General features: G+C 37.9%; 1 protein-coding gene across 2 annotated transcripts in view; it reads left to right on the top strand.

Moving 5' to 3' along the window:
- Positions 1-11,902: 11,902 nt before the first annotated feature.
- Positions 11,903-26,778, top strand: part of col15a1a (collagen, type XV, alpha 1a) — a 91,089-nt gene continuing 76,213 nt past the window's right edge. For both annotated transcript variants that reach the window (XM_062991207.1, XM_062991206.1), the window contains exons 1-2: positions 11,903-12,049; positions 12,131-12,207. In XM_062991207.1, the coding sequence (XP_062847277.1) occupies positions 12,021-12,049; positions 12,131-12,207 (106 nt within the window). In that variant the 5' untranslated portion in view covers positions 11,903-12,020. The remainder of the gene's footprint in view (positions 12,050-12,130; positions 12,208-26,778) is intronic.

Below are 26,778 nucleotides of genomic sequence, written 5' to 3'. Positions count from 1 at the left end.
TCAGCTCCAGGAACCTGGGAAACCAGGTTTAAATCCTGCCTTTGAGTTTCACTGTTTTATTACTCTTGTCCATGTTGATTTTCTCTGGGTACTTTGGTTTTTTTGCCACATTCCAAAAAATGCTTATAGGTGAACCTTTAATGTGTGCATATGTTATTAGATGGGTGAATATGTGATGCCATGTAATGGATCTGTACCCTGTCTAGAGTACTACTATCTGATACCCAGTGTTTTAGGACTGCACAACCCTAATTAGGATAAATCAGTTTCTCAAATAAATGACATTATATCAGAGTGACAATGTGTTTAGGACCCCAGGATTACATTTATGTACATTTTCTTCTCTGAATTTCACTATAGGTTCCACCACCAGACTTCAGACCCATTCAAACCTAATCAAGATTAAGTGGTTACTGAAGATAAATAAAAGTATCTAAGACTATGCATATAATAAAATGCAGCATTAAATTACTTAAATAGCATTAAAAAAGCAGTTATTTTTGTGAGCCTTGAATCAGCCAGCTTTAAAAAGATCTACTGCCAGATATGTTGTTCAAGTTAATATAGTTTAAGTGACAGCTCACAAAAGCAGCTTATCCCAGATCAGTTGTTTTAATAGATAAGCAGAGGCACCAATCAGTCACCCAAAACGACTACGTTGACAAGAAACAGAAAGTGTATTGTGGGTGTGCAAACAGCAGAACTTTTATCACCATTAGAATGGACAAGGGAAATGAACTTCCTTCCCTGATGCCTCCAGAAATGACCCAGCTAATGAAATTCTCCAAACCCATAGTACACACACACACACACACACACACACACACACACATTCAGTAAGAGTATGGAAATAATCTGAGTCTTGTGGCAGAAGGCCATCTTATTTAACGCTCTGTTCTGTCTTTGACTATGAGTTTATGTGCATATGGAAACTGAGCTGATACCACACTTCTGAAAGCTACGGGCACTGCTGAAAGAAGAAGCTTTATTGTGTAGCCAGTGGAACCTAAAATTCCAAAGCTACGTTAGGATATTCAAGTGTCCAATTTCTACCCCTGGATTCATCCCTTTTTGGCCGCTAATAGGTGTGTTTTAATTCAACAACCATGTAAACAGCAATGTCTGCTGTTAAATAACACTATTTGGCAGTTTGGCAGTAACTTATTATTTTGTTAAATGTTTATGTTAATATCAGTCTTGTTTTGTTAAATTTAACATCCTTGGTATTGTAGCTAGTCATTTTATTCTTGCATAAAAGTAAAACACTAAAGAAAAAGTTTAAAATATTTTTAAGGCAAAAATTAAGAAAACCATTTATCTTGATTAAAACCATTATTTTATTATTAACCATCACTTAATTGCAGCATCAGAGAGTGAAAACACACCAGTTTTAAAATAAGACTTTTATGGCGCAGGCTTATCACATCTGCAAAGGATGACAAACTACAGACTTCTTCCTGGAACCCTCACACTGAGCAGTACCCACAGAACGTCAACATTCACCTCCTCAAGCACATCATTTTGTGTGTGTCTGTTGGCAAACACGAGTATGGCTTCTACTTTACAGCTCATAAATGCCACACTTCCTTAGGCTATGCTTAGCCCAAGAGACTGAATAATTATCTAACCTTTGCCCTCGAGTAGCACTTGTTCTTAAAAACCAAGCATAGTAAATGTCATAATTCTTTTTCTCTGTGGTGCTGACAAATAATAGTTGTAATAAATATAACAAAAGTACATTTAATGCCACTTGGCTTTTTAAACAAATGTTCTTAGTAGACAAAATGTACTGTACTGGTATTTCTTTCTTCTTAAAGCAGGTAAACGTTAGAATGAAAAAGTAGGGTAGCCATTTCATAAGATCACATTTATCAGATTTACAGCATGCTTTCATTAGTAACTTTTGGAAAGATTTTTCCATGTTTAGGAAAAAGTGACCCAATATTGTCTTGAATATCTTATGATGTCTACGAATCTGAGAGGGCTGGAGCAAAAACATTTTAAGAGCCATATCATATCAAAGACTAAAGTGGTTGGTAATATATTACTTGTACTCTATTATATTTAACATCTTTTTTAATAAAATGTAGCCGGGAAAGAACATGCATTTATTTTATGACACTTTTTTTCCCTTTCCTTTCGGTGTGAATACTGTAGGTTAAATGTAGCTCTCAAATGAGCTCTCAGTGCTCTACTGTATTTTCCTACAAAGCTTTTTGTGATTTGACTCATTATAATACTCATTATTATATACATTAAATTTGTCTTAGTATGAAGACACTTGACCTGACTATACTTGACTATAAAGTGTGTATAATGATACTTTTACCAGTAATACATTTTGCTAATCTATGCATTACAGTATGTATTAGTCCACAAAGGGTCATTATTGGCTGTTCTAACTGTCCGCCTTAGTGTAGTTTTGTTAAATGTCTGCTTTGTAACACTTTATATGATAATTGCAAACTTTGCTCTTTCTGAGAACCAGCTGAAAGGCTGTGACATCGTCATTTAAACTTGCAAATTCTAGACAACAGGTCAAATGATTACTAAACAGAAACCTCACTAGATGTCCCGAATGCTTTTTAATACAAGGGGTCTTCAAAAAGTTTCCGCACTTTTATATTTTGGTTGAAAACGGTGAGGGCGGGAGTAGTAGTAACTGGTCGTTTCTGAGAGAGAGCTTATAGTCCGGATTTAGCACCATCTGATTTCCAGATTTTTGGACAGCTTAAAGAAGCTTTAAGGGGAAGAAGATTTTTATGTGATGATGATATAACAGCAGAACAGCAGCGGTGCATCAGTGGCTACAAGCTCAAACAAAAAAATTTTTTGCTGATGGTATTCAAATGGTACAACACTGGGAAAAATGCATCGCAAAGGAAGGTGACTAGAAAAGTGATGTAATTTGTTTTTGAAAGTCTTAATAAACAGAGTTTTAAAAAAGTGCTGAAACTATTTAGAGAACCCTCGTAGAGCATCAGCTGTAATGACTGTGAAATGTGGTGGAGGTAAGTACACAAAAGCAACCTTCCTCACTATTTTAGCTGTTGGTGTGTGTGTGTGTGTGTGTGTGTGTGTGTGTGTGTGTGTGCCTTTGTGTGTGGGGGTGTTACAAACAGAGGGATGTAGTGAAATAGCATGTTTGTGAAAACTGTATAAACACAATCCTTTTTTCTCTTGGGGAGTAAGTCAATAAAATCTCCCGAGGTGCTTTTTTTCTCTTGAGACTGAAGCTGACAAACTGACTAACTGTTTTTGGTTCAGTATTGCCTTTTTCCATAAAAGTCTGAAATAATGTACTATGCTTCACAAAAGCTTGAACTCAAAACTACTAAAAACTGCTCATTATTCCTATTGGATCCAGCTAGAAGCATAGTAATTGAAGTTGTGATACATTTATATTCAGTTTTCAATATCTTTACTTAGTTATTCCTTTTTAAATGATTTCTCAGTGTCATAAGGCAAAACATCTTTAATGCAACAAATGCAAGCAAAATACAGTATTTTTAATAAAATACTGTATTTTACTTGCATTTATGTTGCAATAAAATATGTAAATAACTTTGAAAGTTTTTGAGTATGATGTCTGGGATTTTTTTAGGGTGGAGAACACAACTCTTAGGTTTCATTGATCTGGCATCTTTGTGTCCCTGCACTCCATGTGTCCATGTTTACACTCTAGTGTGATGCTAATAACATCTGGTAACACAAAGCCTTTTTAAAGCTCAACAATTGTGGGTGGCCAAGAGAGACAAACATCAAAGTTTCATTTTGGTAATGGTTGAAGATTTTAATTATATTTCGGTTTTACTTGATTACATTTACATTTTCTGCATTTAGCAGATGCTTTTATCTTACAGTACTGTGACAGTATTTTGTCTAAGCAATTGAGGGTTAAGGGCCTTGCTCAAGGACCCAACAGTGACAACCTGGCAGTTGTAGGGCTTGAACAAGTGACCTTCTGATTACTATCCCAGTACCCTAACTGCTATGCCACAAGTGCCCTAATTGCCGAGATGTCCAGCAGAGACAAAGGCATTATTACTATTGTATTATCTACAACTGGTAGTTTCTGCTGTACTTTGCTGAAGCCCATCTCAGATGGACCAAAAACAGTGAAAACATGTGCTGTGGTCAGAAGAGTCTACATTTCAACTTAAATGTGCCAAAAATGTGAGGTCCATCCAGACTGTTATCAGTAAAAAGTGCAAAAGCCAACATCTGTCATAGTGTGTGGGTGCCTTATTGCCTTTGGTGACCTTGCATATGTTTGAAGGTACCATAGACCAGAGGCTAAAACAATGTGGTTTTGTAACTGACCTGCCTGCAGTCTTGTTCGGTCACCTACTGAAAATGCATGATGCATAATGATGAGGAGAACCAGACTCTAGAACAACTGAAGTATTGTATCAAATGAGAATTGGCAATTGGAAAAATTCAACTTGCAAGGCACCCAGGTGGTGCAGCGGGATAATCCGCTAGCACACAAGCGCTGAGATTCTGAACACCCCGGTCTGAAGCTACCGGTCAGCTGGGCGGCATCTAGCAGGCACAATTGGCCTCCGAGTCTGCTGTGTGGGAAAAGGCTGGACTTAGTGAGTGACTTATAATAAACAAATTATAGATTCTTCTTTTTATAGCATTTTTCAAAACATCATAACTTTTCCGCTAACGGGATTTGTAGATAGATTAATTCCTGGGATATGGCTGAAGTTGCTGATCTGAGAAACATTAAAAGTTCATCTTATTTGAAAACATTAATGTAAGCCTAATTTATGTTGACATCTCTCTTATTATTAACTCATTTGGGGCATGGGCTTAAGTTTTTATGACTTGTTCCTCAACTCGAATCTATAAATGATAAATGATACAGTTTCAAGCATTTTTAGCAGCAGTTAGCACAGAATTTGTATTTGCGCTTGTTGTGCAAAGGTTGTTAAAATCCCAGATCTGGTACAAGCTTTATTAAAATTCACTTGGTCAGCTGTAACTTGGCTTGGATTCTCCCACATTTTTTGAATAAAAACATTTGATAAACAAATAAATGTGATGTAACTTTGTGACTCTATGGACTTCTTGGACCTGATTTTGATGTGAGTGCAGACTTAACTTGGACTTAGACTTAGGGCAGTGGTAGCTCAGCTGTTAACGTACTGCACTAGTAGTCAGAAGGTTGCAGGTTTAAGCCCCACCACCAAGTTGCCACCGTTGGTCCCCTGAGCAAGGTTCTTAACCTTGAATTTCTCAAATTGTATTCAGTCGTAATTGTAAGTCATCAACTTGGGCCTGAAAGCCACTGACATGAGACTTCAAGTGGACATAAGAGCTCTGACTTGTGACTTTACTTGGACTCAAAGGCTGGTGACTGGAGACTCTATTTGCCCTTAAAAACTCAAATGTAGGACTTGACTTGGTCTTAGGAAGTCAAACAAATTCAGCCAGGATTGAAATCTTTGACTTATGATTCAACTTAAACTCAAGAGCGTTGTTTAATGGGTCAGGTCACACCTTGCTGTGGAGTCGCCAGGTGTAGTCCTGTCCCTGCAAGAATTTAAGAAAATCCCATTATGCAGGATGCTTGTGGCTAAAATCCACAAACCAAACAAGGGTTAATTAAAGTAAGGATAAATAAAACTATATAATCTGGTAAAACTATAAAAGATTGCACGAAATACATCCTTATTTTGTAGTGGAGAAAGTGGACAGACAAGGGATAGATTCAGAATGAAGTGGGCTAGTTCTCTGAACAAAAATACAATAGAAGGAAAGAGACCAATAAAAACAGGCAGCCACTATAAAAGACGCAATGGGTGACGCAGCTCATGTCCACGTCCAGCATACTGTCATGCCTCCATCCTGGGTGGTTCAGTTGCGATGGCCAAAATGTCCCTGAAAACACCGTCTGGTTTCCTGGAAAGAAAATAAAGAGTGCCAGTATTTGCGCTGGTAGAAATCAGATCAGACTGAGCCTGGCATCATGGTTTCAGAGAGAAAACCTGCTTGCAAACAGAGAAGCCAGCAGTTCTGTTGGGAGGAAAAGGTGGTTTAAGGAGACCTCCATCTGAAGCAATTTAACGCTCAATGAGGTGCAAAGATTAATGAAATGCCATACATCATCTGCATTAATGGCATGGCAGGGGGAAATGATACTGTAATCTGCGCCCCCCCTGCCAAGCTAGATGGGTACACTTTGACCTTATAATTGCTTCGGACTTGTTCATCATTTATTTATCTAAGTACTGTAAACAGTTTTAGCTTTCAGTTCACCCATGCTGGCTGAGTCATTGTAGATCTTGAATTTCATGTCTAATTTGCTGCAGTCCTGCCGTCCACAATCTCCCCCTCCTCATCACTGACACTGCAATTTAACATCTGTTTTCCTACAAAAACATAACATTGCCATGGAGATCATTTCACAGACAGTACAAGAGTTGGCAAGTTAAATTACTTTTTTACAAAACTGTATCCTGTCTACATTGTATTGTGCCAGAAGTTGTCAAACTAAGAAAAAATAAGGTCTTAATAATGCCTGAAAAAGCAGAACCTGTATAATGAAGTTAGACACAGTTTACGCTTTAGTGCTTGGTTGTGGTTAAGATAATCTCTGATGCAAAACATTGTCTAATTCTTTTTTTAAACGAGGATGAACCCATGAGCACTGTCTGGAGACAGTGAGAAAGAGTGACTTATACCCAAGAAACAGATGGTTGTCGCGAAAAAAGCCGAGATGTTCCAGATATAAGTAAATGACTAGCAGGTTAACACCCACCCCAGTAAGAATGATTCATGCATTGTCTCAACACACTTGTCAAAATGCTTTGTTTAACAATATTTTAAAGGTTGTCACCCATATTCTTTCATTGTTTAGCCACTCCTGCACTCCGACATCAGCTTCTAAACAAGCTGGGATTTGTGGAAAAAGCATTTTATTGTACTGCACAAGTGTATAGGTATACACCGATCAGCCATAACATTAAAACCACCTCCTTGTTATTACACTCACTGTCCATTTTATCAGCTCCACTTATCATATAGAAGCACTTTGTAGTTCTAAAATTACTGACTGTAATCCATCTGTTTCTCTACATGCTTTGTTAGCCCTCTTTTATGCTGTTCTTTAATGGTCAGGACCCCCACAGGACCACTACAGAGCAGGTATTATTTGGGTGGTGGGTCATTCTCAGCACTGCAGTGACACTGACATGGTGGTGGTGTGTTAGTGTGTGTTGTGCTGGTATGAGTGGATAAGACACAGCAATGCCGATGGAGTTTTTAAACACCTCACTGTCACTGCTGGACTGAGAATAGTCCACCAACCAAAAAGCCAACAGTGCCCCGTGGGCAGCGTCCTGTGACCACTGATGAGGGTCTAGAAGATGACCAACTCAAACAGCAGCAAAAGATGAGCGATTATCTCTGACTTTACATCTACAAGGTGGACCAACTAGGTAGGAGTGTCTAATAGAGTGGACAGTGAGTGGACACGGTATTTAAAAACTCCACCAGCGCTGCTGTGTCTGATCCACTCATACCAGCACAACACACACACTAACACACCACCACCATGTCAGTGTCACTGCAGTGCTGAGAATGATCCACCACCTAAATAATACCTGCTTTGTAGTGGTCCTTGGAGAGTCCTGACCATTGAAGAACAGCATGAAAGGAGGCTAACAAAGTATGTAGAGAAACAGATGGACTACAGTCAGTAATTGTAGAACTACAACGTGCAAGGTAAGTGGAGCTGATAAAATAGTAAGTGTAGAAACAAGGAGGTGGTTTTAATGTTATGGCTGATCGTTGTATAACAAATAATGTTTGTTTTTTTTTACTCTATTCGGGTGGCAAGGTGGCTCGGTGGATAGCACTGTCACCTCACAGCAAGAAGATCCTGGGTTCAATCCCCAGGTGGAGCGGTCTGGGTCATTTCTGTGTGGAGTTCTCCCCGTGTCTGTATGGGTTTGCTCCAGTTTCCTCCCACAGTTCAAAGACATGCAAGTGAGGTGAATTGGAGATACTAAATTGTCCATGACTGTGTATGACATTAAACTTGTGAAACAATAAATCTTGTGTGATGAGTAACTACCGTTTCTGTTATGAATGTAACCAAAGTGTGTAAAACATGACGTTAAAATGCTAATAAATAAATACATTTATTATATTCTGTTTTATTCTGGTCTATTCTGGTCTATTATTTTCTATTCACTGTCACACTAGTCTATGCAAATAAAATCAACCTCTAAAGAAAAAAGTCAGTTTAGAAAGTTGAACTACATTTTTAAGAGAATGGAACCAGTAATAAATATTAATCCAAAAGTGACTGGTAAAACTCACATTATCATTAGTGCTTCTGTGGCAGTGTGGCCCCCACACCAGTAATTGTCAGACAGTGTTTTTAAGGCAGGTAGGCACATTACAGTACTCCCTCTTGAAGAAACATTCCATTGTCTAATATTATCTCTACTATTCTTCTTGGCACCTTTTAGTCTGCCTTGGGAAAGTGAATGCCATACATCTTCCAGCTGAAATAACCGTCTGGATGAATCATGACCAAACTCAAGGCTTTGTCATTCAGATGAAGGGCTTTAAATGTTTAATCATCGTCTCCTTGTATCTATGAAACTGAAGTCATATGTTGTGCTGACCACTTTGCAGTAGTTTTGGCATGTGTAGAAAAATTTCGTCACAGTATTGTACAAAGTCTCCTACTTGCGAGTTCAAAATTCCAGAGTCAATAAAAAATGGTTTTATCTGTTTAATGAGTGAATAAAACATGTAGGGGGCAGTTGGAATAAAACTTCTAACTTTTTGGGAGGATGGGATTTAATGTTCCAGTTAGGTTTGGGTGAAATCCATTTGTTTATTTAATTTATTAGGCTGACTTTAATATTTCAATACTAAATAATCAGGACTGTAATTCAAATAAACTCCAATCTTGTCCTAAACCAGATGTGTTTTTTGGTCAAGGAAGCATATTAAATCTGTACTAGAAACTGTTCTGAAATTGTTGGTTGGTTTGTAAAAGAAAATCTTACCCTCCACTGACCCTTCTAGAACATATACGATCTGTGCACAATATTTACCACATAAAGTGTAAATCTCTCCTTTTTAAGAAGTGTATTGTACCTACTGGTCCTTTGTGGTGTATTAAACTGTATTATTATTATTCTATCCTATTCCACCAGGAAACATTGGCCACAAGGCAGAAATACCCGGGACAGGACACCAGTCTATTGCAAAGCTTAGGCCTCACATATAGCCAATCGTCTGTGAAGACACCTGGCCGAATCCCTGATATCAACGGTGAGGTGATAGCGTAATAGACCACTGCACCACCCAATTGCCATGTTGTATTACTATCATCATTATATTCATGGTTCAGATCCAGAATCTTTCATTTCATTCATAAGGGTTCTGTACTGAAGATTTATTCTTTGTGCTTGCATACCTTTCTGCTTCTTTCATTTGAATGAAGCGTTTACTGAAAATGAATTAATAAATAAAATTGCCCCTAGGTGTGAGTTTGTGATACCCAGAGATGGTGGAAGTACACAAATTTCTTACTCACATTTAAAAAGCAAAACAAAAACAAATACTTTACTAAAAACCCTTAGTAAGAGTTAAATTAGTATTTAATTTTTTTACAAAAGCATACTGTAAACAAACATGCTTGTTAATTGCTATGGCCAGTCAACTGGTTTGAAGTACTTCCTTCGAAATTGCAATTGTAAGGAGTGTTTACAGGCAGCCATAGTGACCTTACTGCTGGTAATGTCCTGGTACCAGATACCACAGAACTCAAATGTCTCCATGTCAGTGGTGACTTCACACACATGCAAGTCATCCATCCAGTGGGAACTGATGCACCTCCATTTCTTCAGTTTGGGTGATACCGTTTTGTCTTTTGTACAGAGGACTCGATGGATGAAACAAGCTAAAACATGGATTAATCTGACAGCACATGTTTTCATTGTCTTTTAGTCCATCTGAGATGAGCTCAGGTCCAGAGAATGTGGTGAGAGTTGTCCAGAGAATGTCCAGAGAGTTAAGTTATGCCATTCATATTAAATTGATGAATTAATACATTTTTAGTTTACATATAGCATTGTAGGATAGCTGATTGCATTTTTAAAAAATGTGACAAGCAAGGTGATGTGGTGTGATTTTCTGCCAATGAGGTTAATGACAAAAATTAATGTTAACCATTGTCCAACTGTTCCTTTAATACTTAAAGCATTTAGAAGGAAAAAGCTCTACTACTGGCAATAGCATCATGCTTAAATGCAGTCAAACATATTGCAAGAATCAGAATAATGTCAATATGTTATAAATTGACGTTATATTCCTTTATGTTTATATCATAAAAATCTGTGTAATTCAGTGACAGCATTCTTTTTATTGTCTAGTCTTTTGATAGAAATATGGCACTCAGGAAAATAAACAAGTGACAAGTAATGGAAATTAACTGGATTAGCTACATCCTCAGTTACTAACATGATAATGTTGTTTTTCCATGGAAAAAATACAACTGTGTATAATAATGCAATATCCTGTGTCATCCAGGGCAGGATTGGTTTCCATGCAAAGTGTTTTCCTTTTGCTGTCACATGGAGTTTTTCCTTGCCTTTGGCTTGCTTAGTCAGGGGTCTAGGTCTGTATCTGTGTAACGTTACTTTGTACCAATGTCTATTTTTACAAGCATTATATCATTAAATATTAAACTCAGCTGGATTGAATACACTTTGCATTTACACACAGGTGTCAGTTTTTATGTATACCTAACTTATAGAATTCCTATTAAGGAAATGCTTAATTAGATTCAAGTTGAAAATCTTTACTGATATAAATGTTTTGTTATTTGTTGAGAACAAAATGAAGTAACAATGGTCAATGGAAACCAAAATCATCAACCCTATGTGTAACCTGAATGAGGTACAGGTGCTGCCTCATTTTTCTCAGAATGTACTGCACTGGGTTATGTAAATATTCTAAATATCTGCGCACAGTCACTTTATACACACATTTATTTTATTTATTTTCATAATCCATACTTCAGTTGTACTGGTTCATCCTTTGTAAATATACAGATGTTATGTGAATACTTTTTCTTCTTCTTGGAGGGTGTCACACTAAATTTTGTTGTATGCAAGCAATGACAATAAAGGTTCTTCTTCTTTTTCTTCTTCTCAAGCTACCAATACTGATAAGGACACTAGCAAAATGCAAAACTAGAGAAGAATCAATCAGGAAATTATTCTCTTGGGACAGGGAATTGGCTCCAAGTGATTAGACTTTTACATATTAGTACTTGTGGCTTAGTCTGATGAATGCAGTCAAACTATCCCTTCTTAAATGGGCACGAAAAGCCATTAATCAAAGTATAAGTAACAAGGATTTAAATGAATGACATTACTGAACTTTGTTGGGTGTGTATTTCTGACCGAGCATATGTTGTCATATTTTCAAAAAACCCACAATGAACAATATAACTGTAAAAAACAATATAACTGTAAATCTCTAAACCCATTTCACCTCTTTGAAAAAGAACAGTTGCAAAAATTATCAAAATCTCAAGAGTGCCAAGGCACACATGAGCAAAAAATTTGACCTCAACTCTAAATCCAGCTCTTGGTATTGGGTTCAGAGTTTTTGGACGCTGCAGTATGATGTGAAGGATGAGGATAGGAGAGTTTGCATAGCTCAGACGTTTTTGCTGAGATAAGGTGGGAAAGCTGACTCCTGACAGACTGTGAGGAGGAGACATGGCGTGTGTCGGTGAGAATGTGGGACCAGTACAGGGCGGATAAAGGTGGAGGTTCGCTACTGGAGTCAGATTTCAGTGTTTCCGAGGGGGACTGAGCTCAGCCTGAACTGAACTAAGACCGTCTTTGTGCCACACTCTGCGACCTGAGAGAGAAAGACCGCGCGAGAAAGAGAGCGCGCGCGTGCATGTGTGCGCGTGAGAGAGACAGCTAGCCTGGACACAGACCGTTCCTTCTCTTCATGAACTCAGAGACATGGGGCGCGGAGATAGTACTATTTTAAGGTGCTTTTCATAACAATCTAAAACAGTTGAAGTTTATTCAGGAATGTTCTTTTCATCATATTTTAACCTGTTCTTCACCAGAATGCCTCTGTGGGGATGGTTTTACCTCAACGCGTTTTGGCTTTTCCATCCTTCGACTGCGTTCCAGCTAACGGATGGTATGTCAAGTTTACATATTTTAGCAACCCTGCTTCTGTCAGTGCCAGAAGTTACCACTGCCAAAAGTACTGTGGTTTTATAACAACAGCTGTGTGTTACTGTGTTTATTTCATTCATAGTTTGCTTATTGCTTGGGTGTGAGGTTTCTTTGCATGGCTGGTAGAGCTGAGGTAAATGTTTAGCTTAAAGTATGTTGTCGGAATGTGCGACTTTTGTAGTGTTTGGACATTATTAAAATGTGAATGAACGTTTCTTTTTTCGAGTTGCCCTAAACGTTTGCTTGGAGTTAGATTACTCTCTAACTCTATGCATTGATGATATTGACATAAACCACAAGTTTAGACATGCAGCCAGCTCGTCTTTGCGCTTTTGTTACCAGCCGCATCTGATGCGCTTTTACGCACAGTGCATGGCCATTTATCCGTGATCTGTAACCAATTGTTATAAATAGTGTGCTTCATTTATCAGATGCTTGCTCTAACTGGCATGATGAGACTTAAGTGTGTGCTCGAATTATCTCTCAAAACTTTGGCCACACAAATCCTAACTGACCTTGCACTTTTGCTACCTGCTGCTGCTGATGCTTTTATTCACACTTTTATTCATAATGCTGATCTTTACCTATTGATGCTCAAGGATTTATTTAGTAAAGTAAAGCAAAAATTAGTTCATAAATACTAATGCTATTAGTAATAGGACTATAACCAGTTATTAGAATATGGTTTATATGGTTTATACAACCCAGCATTAAATATAATGCTTTTTTTTTTAAGAACAAGATTCGAATCTACTCAACCAATGGGCATGATTGCATTAGCTTAATCATTTTACATTATGTATTTTTATCCATATAATGTTGTAAGACATTAAGGTTTTGGGTACAAGAGCTGTGAGTTCTTTTGATTTATTTGTTGGCAGTCATGACTAGTGCTGATACAGCACAGATTTAAGAAACTGAGAAACTTTTGCTGTTTAGTTTCAATTCGTGAGAACAAGCTGTTTTATGATAATATTGGCAAAAAGAATCAACCATGTACACTAATTGCCTCTGACAACATTGGCCACTCACATCCCAACTTGGCCGGTTTGGCCTGTAGTGATGAGTGGTCCAGATGCTGTACAGCAGTAATAATAGTGAATTCTACAATTTATATATTTCTTGTAATATTAGCTTAATTGTATTTATGTTATGTAACTTCTTATTGTAAATGAAAGGCATTTTGCTGACATCCTTGATGAATGATTACTGTGACTGCCACAGTGAGAGGATCCTGGCCAGCAGTCCATGGATTTAAACCCAGGTCCTTCTTGCTCTGAGCCAACAGCACAACCCACTATGCCACCGTGCTGCTCCATACAGGATTAAGAATACAGATTTTTGATATTACTGAATAATTTCAACCTACTTAACACTCATTTTTATACAGTAATATTAGCTCGATTACTGTGCATTGCTTTACATCTAATTACTAAATTATAACCTTGGTTATGGCCTAGAAATGTACAACAATAGTCCTGTTTGAAATTAATTCTAGTTATCTGACATTTATCCAATGCTACCCACAAGTGTTACTAAATACAATCCAAGCAATTGAGAGTTAAAGGGCCTTGCTCGAGGGCCCAACAGTGGGAAGGATGTCCTGCATTGCATTGGCACCCTTTCCAGGATATTCCTTCCTTGCTTGCAGGTTATACCTGCTGTAATATCCCAGTGGAACACAACCCTGACTAAGATAAATTGGTTGGTAAAAATGAAACAAAGACTTTCAGTCATAAAAAGAAGCACCTACTAATAAAATATAAAACAATATGTTATTCCTATTATTCAAGCTCCATTTTGTTTATTGACTTTCTCAGTTTGTTTTCAATATGTGACCTGGGATTTATGGAATTGTGACATGCAGTTGTACAGAGTAGGCCTATTATATCTATTCCTCATTGTAAGTGTACAGCTTTTAAGACTTGTTTGTTGTGGGGTTGACAGACACTCATATTGGCATTTTGGTTTACAAACTGTAAGGGTGAAACTGTGATTAAAGTAGAATCAGATCCTCAGATTCCTGACTAATTCCCTAAGCCTAACCAAAAACGTTTGATGTAAAGTGCTACCACAAGACTGTGTTGACTTTTCCCTGATCATCAGTTAGGCCTCTATAATCATCTTGTTTGTTCCACAAGGTCAATACCATCGAAGGATATTCCATGATTTTACTCTAGATTAAGCTTGTAATGAGTAATGACTAGCCAAATTCAGTCTACACATGTAGAAGAATAGCAAGAAAATTTACTGTGTGTAACAGTGGCGATCATAAAATAACCCATTAGTGCGGTATCACACACAAAGGCCGGATTGTATCCAGGCTGTTAAAAATGTGCAGTTTTAGACCATGGTAATAGTGACCTGCTACAAGCATAAAGTATAGAAATGGATCATTAATTTTACCACTTCAGAAGTTAATAATAGTGGCAGTGATAGCTCAGTGGTTAAGGTACTGGACTAGTAAACAGAAGGTTGCCGGTTCAAGCCCTGTCACCACCAAGTTGCCACTGTTGGGTCCCTGAGCAAGACCCTTAACCCTCAATTGCTCATTGTGTAAGTCGCTTTGGATAAAGGCGTCTGCTAAATGCTGAAAATGTAAATGTAAATAATAAACTTAACACATTTTCATTGAGTATGGCTGTTACAATTGGAATCCTGTATTTAAACAGATAGGAATTAAAAATACCTTTGCTAAAAATATACTGTAGATAGAATGAAAGAAACATTAACAGCTTTAAAGTTTGTGGTGCATTGAGTCCCAGGTCCTGTCCTTGCCTTCAGTTACTAAGTCTTTTCTTTAAGTTTGGAGGGTGGCACAGTGACTCAGTGGGTAGCACTGTGGCCTTGTAGCAAGAAGGTCCTGGGTTTGAATCCCAGGTGGAGCGGTCTTAGTTCTTTCTGTGTGGAGTTTGCATCTAACTGTAAATTTGATTGTTAAACAGGTTGTATTCCAGCCATAGACCTAGTATTTCTAGAATAGGCTCAAGACCCACTGATCAAGATAAAGTCGTTACTTAAGATGGATACAAAAACAACATCAGTAATCTGAAAAAGTAGTTATTTCTCAAATATTTAGCCCTGGGGCAGCACAGTGGTGCAGTGGGTAGTGCTGTTGCCTTACAGCCAGAAGGACCTGGGTTTGATTCCCGCCCTGGGTCCTTTCTGTGTGGAGTTTGCATGAAGTCAGGCTAATTGGAGCTACTAGAATTTGCCTTAAATATGTGTGTGTGTGTGTGTGCGTGTGTGACGGATTGGCGACCTGTCCAGTGTGTTTCCTGTCTTTGGTCAATGAACCAATCCCACTGTGACCAGGACAAAGCAGTAGTAAAACAGACAATGAATGAATATTTTCAGGTCCCACCCACTTTCTGATAGTTCATAGTTTCCCTAGATTGAAATTTTAAATTTTCAATTAGGTTTAATATTAGTAAAATGTATTTTTAAATAACTTAAAATTAACAAAGTTAAATGTAGACTTTGCAATATTTTTAATCATTACAATGTTTTGATGGTACAAATGAGTTCTGCCTGATTTTGTGTGCTAGCAGTGAAGCACTAAAAGCCGAGTCCTTGTGCCAGCATGTAATGTCAGGCGTCTATTCTGCACAGAAGTTTCAGAGGCGTGACTGAATTAATGCAGTAATATGGGTGAAATCTGACTTCTGTATTTCCGTGAGTCATCACGTAGGAGAACACAGCCAGCACTGTTATATGTTTGCCAGGGAGCACATTTGAGGACAAATATTTCCAGCCGCAGCTGTAAACACAAATGGAATAAAGCCGTTGTTAAGGAAACTATACATACTGCTGTGTATTAGCAGGAATATTCCTTTTCACATTCAAATATTTGTTTGATTGACCAGCTTGAGTAGTCAGTAGTAGTGTGGATGTTTATTCCCACAGTCTCCCTGGTGTGTGGTCAGAGAGGTGATAATTAGTGCTGTGTTGTGTGAATCTGCTTCTCTATTCATTGTGTTGGTGAAAATTTACATGGTGAATATTTCCTTTCTGTGAGAAAATTATTTGTAGGCGTAGCACCACTGTCTTATCTGAAATATCTTGGTCCTAAAAGTAACTGACAGATCCTTAATGGACTTAGTATATATTTTTTATATAGGGCTACTGTGCATGTTTCAGTGATTAAGACCCAAACTAACCCTAACTGGCCTTTTTACAGAGGCTTTTTTTTTTTTTTTTTAAACATAGACCTTTAACACTTTTCTCGTAGGTCTGCAGTAGGTCTTCATTAAGCAGCATAGAACTATTTGAGCCTTATTTAACACTTTAGATTAATGCTGCCACAACCACTCTAGGTCAAAACATGATGCAATTCTCAGTGTATTTACAGTAAAATAATTTCAGAGTTTGGCAGCTCCATACAATAGTTTACTTGGCACCCTATGGTATGGATGTGATGGTCATATGCTTGAGTAATTTGAAATATTACAACTAAAAGCTGGAGTGGATTTTTAATTCAACACAAAGTGCGACTTCAATTCAACTCATTCATGACAAGTGCCTTTAGTACACAGTAGAGCACTCTTTTTCTGCTAAGACCTGCTACAGATGGGATGTTTTCTCCTAGGATTTTCTGATACTTAATTAAATTCATCTTGCCTTCCACATGCTGCAGTAGGAGCTGAGCATCACTGAGCCACCACCATGCTTCACTGTAAACAGAGTGTTTTTTAGTGCATGCTTCACAGAACAGAATCCCAACACTTCTGTAGCTTATTAATATAATTTTTAGCATATTGGGCTGACTTTACTTGTGCTTTTGTGTCAGTAGAGGTGTATGTATTAGAGTTTGGGCATGGAGACCTTCAGTGTTTAGTACTGAAACCTTAGTGCCTGCTGCCACCTAATCTTTGTGCAAATCTTTTGCAGTCACTTGAGGGTTTTTGACCACCTGCCTCCTCTGGAATCTGGTGGCAGTCAGTGATAGCTTTTTCTTTTAAACTTTTGAACTATGCTTCCAACTGTATTTCTAGGAACAACAAAGGGCCTTGCTATCTTTTTGTATCCTTTTCCTTTTTTGTGCAAGGCAATTATTTATTTTCTTAACTTTTTGGCAGCTCTCTTGACTTTTGAACTATATTTCCAACATGCAATTAAACATCACAGTCAACAAACCCCAAGCCAGCTTGGTTTATTGCAAACAGTTAAAAGTTGACTTTTCAACTGTAAGTGCTTCCTCAAAAACATTCTCAAATTAAATGTAAGGTACAGTAGAGTGAACAAAATGCTCTTTTTAATGATGCCAGAGATTCCAATTGCCAGCCAACACCATTCAGAGACAGGCTGAAAATATCACTTGTTGCTTTGAGTTGTTTTATTATCTTGTGCTGTTATCTGGTTGCACTGACAGACCTTCTAACCAGGCACAGTAAGAAAACAATCAGTCTTTTTTAGTAAAGAAAGACTGATAAGTGCCAGCCAAGATTGGTTTCTCCCCAGTCTTTGGTATCCTATTTCTTAAGGACATTTGGAGAAGATAGAGAGAATCCACTTTCAAAATGAGGTACATGCAACTGACCTTTAGTTTTAGATGAATGCTATTGCGTTTCCTTTCTGTTAGAAAATGTGCTCACAATACGATGAGTTGAATAAAATATTATTAAGATGTTATTTCGTAATCTGCTGTACCAGCGTTTGAAGCTGTAAAGGGCTTAATTTAGTGAATGAAGACCAGATGTGCTTTAAATTTTCAGTACTATAAACAGTGTGAGCTGTAGTTAGGGGAGTATCACAGTGGTGCTGATAGTAGTGTGGGTAATGCATATCTCTGTGGTTTGATCATTGCTTCCAGTTACTAATTGTGTGGAGTTTGGTTTGCTTTCTGTTTTCTCACAAAATATGTGAGTATGTGGATTTTTCATTTTTCAGTATTTCTGAATGGCTTCCTGTCCCACAACAATCCTTATTAAGACATATGCAGATCTGCTATATGAAGCAGCTGCAGAAAAGTACATTTAATGATAGTAATTTTTTCGGTAGAACAGGATTTTTTTCTCTGTGTGTTGTTTTCACAAAACCAAACTATACTTACATTGTATTTATTTAGAATGATATTTAGTCATTCAGGTATAAATCCTACTTTTCTGCCATGCTTTGTCATTTTTTCATGGGCAGCCAAGGCTCATTGATGCACGTGGGGAGCGAAGGCTACTGTAGCTCAAATTGCTGAAGAAGTTAATGCTGGTTCTGATAGAAAGGTGTCAGAATACACAGTGCAGTGCGTATGTTGCGTATGGGGCTGCATAGCCGCAGACCAGTCAGGGTGCCCAAGCTGACCCCTGTCCACCGCCGAAAGCACCAACAATGGGCATGTGAGCATCGGAAGTGGGCCACAAAGCAATGGAAGAAGGTGGCCTGGTCTGATGAATCACGTTTTCTTTTACATCACGTGGATGGCCGGGTGTGTGTGCGTCGCTTACCTGGGGAACACATGGCACCAAGATGCACTATGGAAAGAACCGGCGAGCCGGCGGAGTCAGTGTGATGCTTTGGGCAACGTTCTGCTGGGAAACCTTGGGTCCTGCCATCCATGTGAATGTTAAATTGACACGTACCACTTACCTAAGCATTGTTGCAGACCATGTACACCCTTTCATGGAACCGGTATTCCCTGATGCCTGTGGCCTCTTTCAGCAGGATAATGCGCCCTGCCACAAAGCAAAACTGGTTCAGGAATGTTTTGAGAAGCACAACAACGTGTTTGAGGTGTTGGACTTGGCCTCCAAATTCACCAGATCTCAATCCAATCGAGCATCTGTGGGATGTGCTGGACAAACAAGTCCGATCCATGGAGGCCCCACCTCACAACTTAAAGGAGTTAAAGGATCTGCTGCTGGCATCTTGGTGCCAGATACCACAGCACACCTTCAGGGGTCTAGTGGAGTCCATGCCTTGACCGGTCAGGGCAGTTTTGGCAGCAAAAGGGGGACCAACACAACATTAGAAAGTTGGTCATAATGTTAACAATACTGTAAATGTTTAGCAATTGAATCATATTATGCTATCTCTGTTTGTTGTACAGCCCTAATACAATGCAGAGTAAGATTGTCCCCTACAAGACAGGAACATCTGTGTTTACCCCTAGTAAAAAAAATAAGCAGAGGATGTGGCTTCACTGGCTTCTAAACATGAATGGTAGTCACAAGCCTCGTCCATTTTTAGAGACCACTGGAAACCATTTTAGGGGAAAATGACAATTTTTGTGTTTATTGGTTTTAATGATAATATTTCCTTTCCACAAATCTTAATAATGACAATTTCCAAAAGCTGTAGTGTCTTAACGTTGCACGTTAGTTGATATGATAATCGGGTTGACTATGGGGCACTTTGTACTTTATTTGGCATAAAAAGCTATGCCTAGGCAAACATGAATAAGGTGTAATTGGGTCAATTCGTTTTTTCAAGTATTTCCATTTTCAGATTTGTCGGTAAGTTCTGATTCTCAACTCACAGCTGAAGTTAGCACACAGCTAACATTTCATCAAATAAACTTAAGCTTTTTTGTCATGGTTTTTTAATGGTTTGTGGAGGTTGGAATGATGATCAAAGCATGCTTAGCATCTGCTCATTGAGGAGTCACAGTTATGTTCCTCCTACAGAGAAAGGTTGTACCATGTGGAGCAGAGGATATTGAATGTTAGTGCTGCTGCATTAGGTCAGACTGTATGCTCACAAGTATGCAGTGTATTTAGGCTTGTATACATTATGAACATGTTTAGTCAAGTGCACATCATAATAGTGATCGCTAACAGTAATAAGAGCATATAGCTCTAATGTCAAACACAAATGAACAATGTTTCTGTTCCACTCCCTGCTGACTGTGATCTCAACAGGAATGTCCAAACAATAGTTCTGGAAAACATAGCACTCTGTAAAGGGGCATGGCAAGAGGGCTGATCAAAAGTGGCAACACATCCTCGTTAATAGGAGGACAATGCTAAAAACTGAAACAAAATTACGTCTGTATGTGCATTATACATCAAAGTCGTTGAAAAGATAAATGCATATTTCATGCATTACTAAAGACATATATGCTCTCTACCCTTAAAAAGGGGCGGCACGGTGGCTAAGTGGGTAGCACTGTTGCCTCACAGCAAGAAGGTCCTGGATTCGATCCCCAGGTGGGGCGGTCCGGGTCCTTTCTGTGTGGAGTTTACATGTTCTCCCCGTGTCTGCATGGGTTTTCTCTGGGTGCTCTGGTTTCCTCCCACAGTCCAAAGACATGCAAGTGAGGTGAACTGGAGATTCTAAATTGTCCATGACTGTGTATGATATAACCTTGTGAACTGATGGAGCTTGTGTATCGAGTAACTACCGTTCCTGTCATAAATGTAACCAAAAGTGTAAAACATGACGTTAAAATCCTAATAGACAAACAAACAAACAAACAAACCCTTAAAAAGACCATACCAAAAAAGAGTACACGAATTGCTTCATAATTTTAAACACTTAATCTTTTATACCTTCAGGATATAACATTCTAGGTAGACCAAAGACAAATTGTTGTTGGTTTTCTAAGAAACCCTCAGATTTATTATCCAATCATTGCAAAACATACTTTGGCAATTAGAGTCTGAAAATTTTGGCATGTTAACAGCAGTTAACTTTTGCTTTTATGCATTGTGCCAAGCCATAGGAGTAAGCATAAACTAGATGCTAGCATTACTGGACGAGCTGGCAGAGCAGCCTGTAGCCCAAAGCTATATAATCTGTGTGAAGTGAAAAAAGACTAAAGTAATTCCACATATTAACCAACCACACACAAGCAGTACAGTTAAATACTATTACTATATTACAATATAGTAACATAGGCTCTCAGGTGTTGCTGCACATTTCTCCTTAATTGGTTGCCATTTCCCTTTCTGTTCTGACCCTTTGCAAATTTCTGACTTCTTTAATGTAACCCTTTACATTCCAAAACAAACTGGATAGGCAGATATGAATGATTTTCTGCTTTATTTATATATCTAGATTTATATTTGTCATATTTGAATATTTGAAATATTTAGGGCTTGTCCCAGTGTGCATTCATATGGAAAATGAGGATAATTGTAGGTTGTTTTGACCTGTCTGGATAAAGTGAGTAACTGGAAATATCTTGTCAATGCTGCACAATAGGGGGACTTCCAGCAGTTGTGCATGTTTTCAGATTACCAGGGAAGCAGGATATGACCCAGGCCACCTACAGTGAATCTACACACATCTATACAGAAAGGCAGAATGTTTAAGTCTACTGAGTGAGATAGAACATAAAACTAATTACAGTGGATAAAGTACAGGGAACATGTTATAACAGTGAGGAGGAGGAAATTGTGTAAACAGATGTATCTCATATTAGTTAAATGCACCTTGAGGCTGATTCATTGTCTCCAGCATTATGTAATCTCAGATTCATACTTAACAGCTACCTGATGAAAACTAATGGTGTTTGTGCATTGTTGTTGTGCATGATGTCTTTGACTGCACCTAAAGTTATAAGTCTATTATTTGTTTTAACTCAAGTAACTGGATCTCATAACTATTGCTGATATATTGCCTAAGTCAATCAGATAAATACATTATGTACAAGCATCATAATTTTTTTGACAAATGTTAATGTGCACTATTATTCAATCCCCAGCCTCTGTACTTGGTGGAACATCATTTTTCCTTGATAATCCCAATAAGGGATTTTGGTAAGTGCTAACAAGCTTTAGACACCTTATTCAAATGCCTCCAGCTCATTGAGGTTTGACGGCTTTGCCTCTTCCTTTAAATTCCACCAAAGATTTTCTATGTAATTGATATCTGGAAACTAAGACAGCAAATCCATGATATTCCAGGACTGACTCCTTAACCAAGCTTTACTCGATTTGGAAGTATGCTAGAGATCGTTGTCTTCATAGGAAGTCTAATCATTAGGGTCAATTTCATGACAGAAGACACAGCATTCCTCCTCAAAATGCCATGGTATTTTTGAATCAATGATTTCAGTCGCAGAGTCAAAATTTCCAATTTCTGCAGTTGAAAAACATCCCCACATCAACACCTAACCACGTCCATGCTTGATAATGGGGACAGGATTTATCTGGTCATAAGCCTGGCCTGTCTTGCAACAGACAAACCACTGATACATGGATTTTGACTTAAAGGAGGGTGGGTACAATGTCTTAGTAGGGATAGACAAATCTTTTCTTCAGTGTGTAACAGTGTTAAAAAGGTTATAACTAAGTTATAACTATGGATATCACTTGATAAAATGCTATTTAAGTGTAAAGTTGTGGAGGTTGTGTGTTATGAGAGTAAAAAACATTACAGTAAAAAAGATGGTAGAAAGGATGTAAAAAGAACAATACTTTGAAACATATGAACTACCTAAATCTAACCTAAGTCTAATTTTGAGATATTCATTTTAAAGACTTTGTTTACTAAAGTTGAAGACATTGTTTAGGAATTAAATAGTGTGAGGTTTTAAAAGGTCTGTGCTCACAGCCTGAACTTGATTTTAGCACGGTTCACAGACAATGTTACTCAAACGTAGTTCTGTTGAAGATCACTGGCCCTGAAAGACTAGCTAAACACAGTAAGCCATTCTGCGGAAATTGATTTTTCTGCGGATTATTTTGCAAGTTTTTACTTTAATGTTTGAATGTCAATATTATCACTATAAATAGGGCGGAAAGGTGGCTCAGTGGGTAGCACTGTCGCCTCACAGCAAGAGGGTCCTGGTTTTGATCCCCAGGTGGGGCGGTCTGGGTCTATTCTGTGTGGAGTTTGCATGTTCTCCCTGTGTCTGCTTGGGTTTCCTCCGGGAGCTCCGGTTTCCTCCAACAGCCCAAAGACATGCAAGTGAGGTGAATTGGAGATACAAAATTGTCCATGACTGAGTTTGACATTAAACTTGTGAACTGATTAATCTTGTGTGTCGAGTAACTTCCATGAATGTAACCAAAGTGTGTAAAACATGACGTTAAAAAATGTCCCTACTGTCAATTGTAATCAGCAAGCTTTAACCCAAGTCTAAGATCTAATGTTCTTTTGAGGGATGCCAGGAACACTTGCTAACATTATCTTAGCTTTTATGGTCCAGTTTCTTGATCTACCCCTTACAACCCAAACAGTTTTTAGCAGCTAATCGCTGCCTTTTCCAGTCTCCTGATTAAAGTGTTAACAGCTTAATGAAGAAGCCTGGGGCTGCTTTTTGAACTGTAGTTACAGGCTTTTTGTCTCATTCTGTTGAGAAAAGTTTGTTAATGTGTCTATACTGTAGCTCAGGAAGTGTAATCACACAATACAAGCCAAGCCATTATGTCACAATTAAAATAAGGATAAGGGATAATGTATATGTAACGGATATGGATACGTAACAGCTTTTTATCGGATGTAAATACTAAGCACATTTTATAGGAAGACTGTAGGCTAATGTCTACAGTCAAAACAATCACCTGGTTAGCTGTCATATGCCTTTTACCCAACAGTGGCTTTCGTTTTGCTACAGAGATGGTTGTCCATCCAACAGGTTTTTCCGTCTCTGTACTTTAAAGTGACTGTTGGATTCTTTTTTACTTCTTTGACCAAGATCAAAGAAGGTGTGAAAAGATGGAAAGACTACTGTAAAGAATTGTATAGTGGTGATGAGGACATTCAAGAGATTAAGTATGCCATGCTAGAACTGGCTAAGCGAAAGGCACCTGGTCCAGATGACATAACAGTTGAGATCATTCTAAACAAGCTGCATAAGGTCTGCAGGAAGGTGTGGGAGAAAAGAAGAATGGATACAATCAGTCTTCATTCCAATGACTAAATTTACTTGCTCCAGTGCAGCAACTACAGGACCATTGCACTGGTATCATATGCTAGCAAGATCCTGTTGCAAGTAATCCTAAAACTAATGCAAACCAAGCTCAAAGTTGGATGTATGCCGAAGAAGAGGCTAATTACCTCCTGATCAACATGGAGAAAGCAGGAGAAAAGAACCAGGCAGTATATTTATGTTTTATTGATTTTACAAAAGCATTTGATATGGTAGAACATGACCAATTATGGAACAACTGAGGAATCTGTATAGCCAACAACATGCTGCTGCCAGGACAGTAAATCACACATTAGCATGGTTCAGGGTAAGAAAGGGAGTCTGACAAGAATCAGATGTCTCACCATGTCTGTTTAACATCCTTGGAGATTAAGTGATGAGAAAGGCACTACAAGGATTTGCCGGAGGATTCAGTATTGATGGAATGACCATTAACCGTCTCAGGGATGCTGGTGATATTGCATTATTAGTCACACCATCAGAAGAAGTACAGGAGTTGGTGTGTCAAATCAAGAAGGCTGTGATGAAATATAACATGCGGATAAATGCAGGAAAAATGAAGTAATGGAAATTAAGTTAGAAGATTGGAACAGGTGAACTTCTTATATTTGTTTATACTGAATGAATGAACTGAATAGTGAAGTTTTAAGTTTTTAATTAAAAACATCATGAAAAGATTTTTGTTAATATTTGTAAATACATATAGTCCACCTTTTTAATGTTTTTGTTAGAAATAAAGGGCAATGTATTCGTTGGATCAAAGAGGAAAAGAACCATACCAGTTGTTCCCAATGCAAAGTCAGTTTTTGTCATGGTATGCAGGTGTGATAGTGCCAATGGCATGAGCACCTTGATCACATGTAAATGCATCATCATTGCTGAGGAGTATATATCACGTTTTAAGGCAGCTTTTACTGCCTACTAAACACGCCTTATCCAGAGCTGTCCCTGCCTGTTTCAGCAAGACAATATTTTTTAAAATAATTGCTAAATAAAGTATTATTACACATTTGCATTTATCAGTAGTCTGTATGTTCAGTGATACCTGGTAGATGTTTGCTTTAAAGCTAGGCTCCTAAACTCTCTCAGAGTTTAACTGAGAAATCCCCTTCCCCTGATACAGTGGAAATAATGTTTTCTGCCAAATTGGCAACAAAAGTTAAAACCACAGCTTGAGTTATGCAATGATCTCAAACCACTAAAACTGATGCATCAGCTGAGAAAAAGTACCAAGCTATAGCTACCAATGTTAATAAGGTTTTTAAAGTATCTGTTACCATCAGATTTAGTATCATTAGTGTTAATTAGCTAAGCTTTCAAAAAAGTCTTTTTTTAATTACATTGATGTGTTACATTACAGCATTTACAGTGATCATTGGCATTATAGTCACTTAAATTAGCTGGTGGCTAGAATGCTTTTTCACAGTAACTTTTAAATGTTTTTTTATTATTATTATTTATTTATTTTTATGTTCTTGTTGTACCAACTAAAACAAATGGCATTTAGTGGTCATTTAAATAGGGGTCAAAATGCAACATTTAGATTTAAATCTAAGAAAACAGGCAGAAGTTTTTCTGTTTTCAGATTGATTATTGTTTAACAGTAGCTTTCCAACAACTCCAGACAGTAAATGACAAAATGTATGTGAACACCTGGCTATAAGTTTGTTGAACTTTCCATTCCAAAATCACAAGCATTAATATACAGTAGATTTGCTGCTTTAATAGCCTCCAAATCTTCGGAAAGGCTTTTGACAAGTTTTCCTAGTGTGACTTTTGTGCCCAATAAGTCAAAAAAGTATTTGGCATGTATTGATGTTGGACAGGTAGGCCTGACTTGCAATTTATATTTAAGTTCATCCCAAAGGTGTTCAGTTGCTAACATGTTATTCAGAAATGTACTATACATGCTCAGCTGGGTTGAGATTAGATGAATGCAAAGCAATTTTATAGTCAGCAAACCATTTAGTCACCTTTTGTGTCAGAATGACTTTGCATTGACATGCAGAGACTTTTCCCTCTGAGGTGTCAAGGGGACCCAAACCATGCCAGCAACAGATTGCCCTCACAGTATCTGCACTTAGCACACAGTATTTTTTGCCTTTCACTTTTTTCATGGTTTACCACGCTTTATTCTGGTCAGGTTTGCGTGTAATCACTAGCAATGCAGTAACACACCCTGGACAAAATGCCAGTCCTTCATGGGCCTCAGCTTTCACCCCCTCAAACATAGCCAATCATGTCCCGACTGGCTGATAGCACCACAGGGATTCAAACCTTGGCTAGCATTATATCTTTTTAAAATGTTGGCTGTTCAAGAGGGGTTTTTTAGAAGTGGAAAATGTATGGTCTAATGGTTGGAGAAGTGCCAGGTTGTGTCCAACATAGCTGTCAAAGTTGATATTTTTGTGCTGGGTTAAATCAAAGAATCACAAAGAGGAAATGAATTCATAAGCTTTATTAGATTACAAAAGCAGCAGATATGTGAACTTTTGGATGTTTAATTTAATTCAGTATTTAGTTTAAAACCCAGATACTTATTTTCTACAGCTAATCACTATAACTGAAAAAAAAATTAAACCCTGTTACTAATATTCGCGCTCTTGAGTAAAATTTTAACTTGAACAAATACTCAAGGTCTTTAATTAATGAATTAGTGCCCATTTTTCATTTCTGTAACATATTTCCTTGAAACAATAGTCTACATATGGAGCAAGGAAG

The sequence above is a fragment of the Trichomycterus rosablanca genome, chromosome 3, assembly GCF_030014385.1.
Source record: "Trichomycterus rosablanca isolate fTriRos1 chromosome 3, fTriRos1.hap1, whole genome shotgun sequence".
NCBI lineage: Eukaryota > Metazoa > Chordata > Actinopteri > Siluriformes > Trichomycteridae > Trichomycterus > Trichomycterus rosablanca.
Note: the sequence above shows the minus strand (reverse complement) of the source record. Positions and strands in the feature narration are given on the sequence as shown.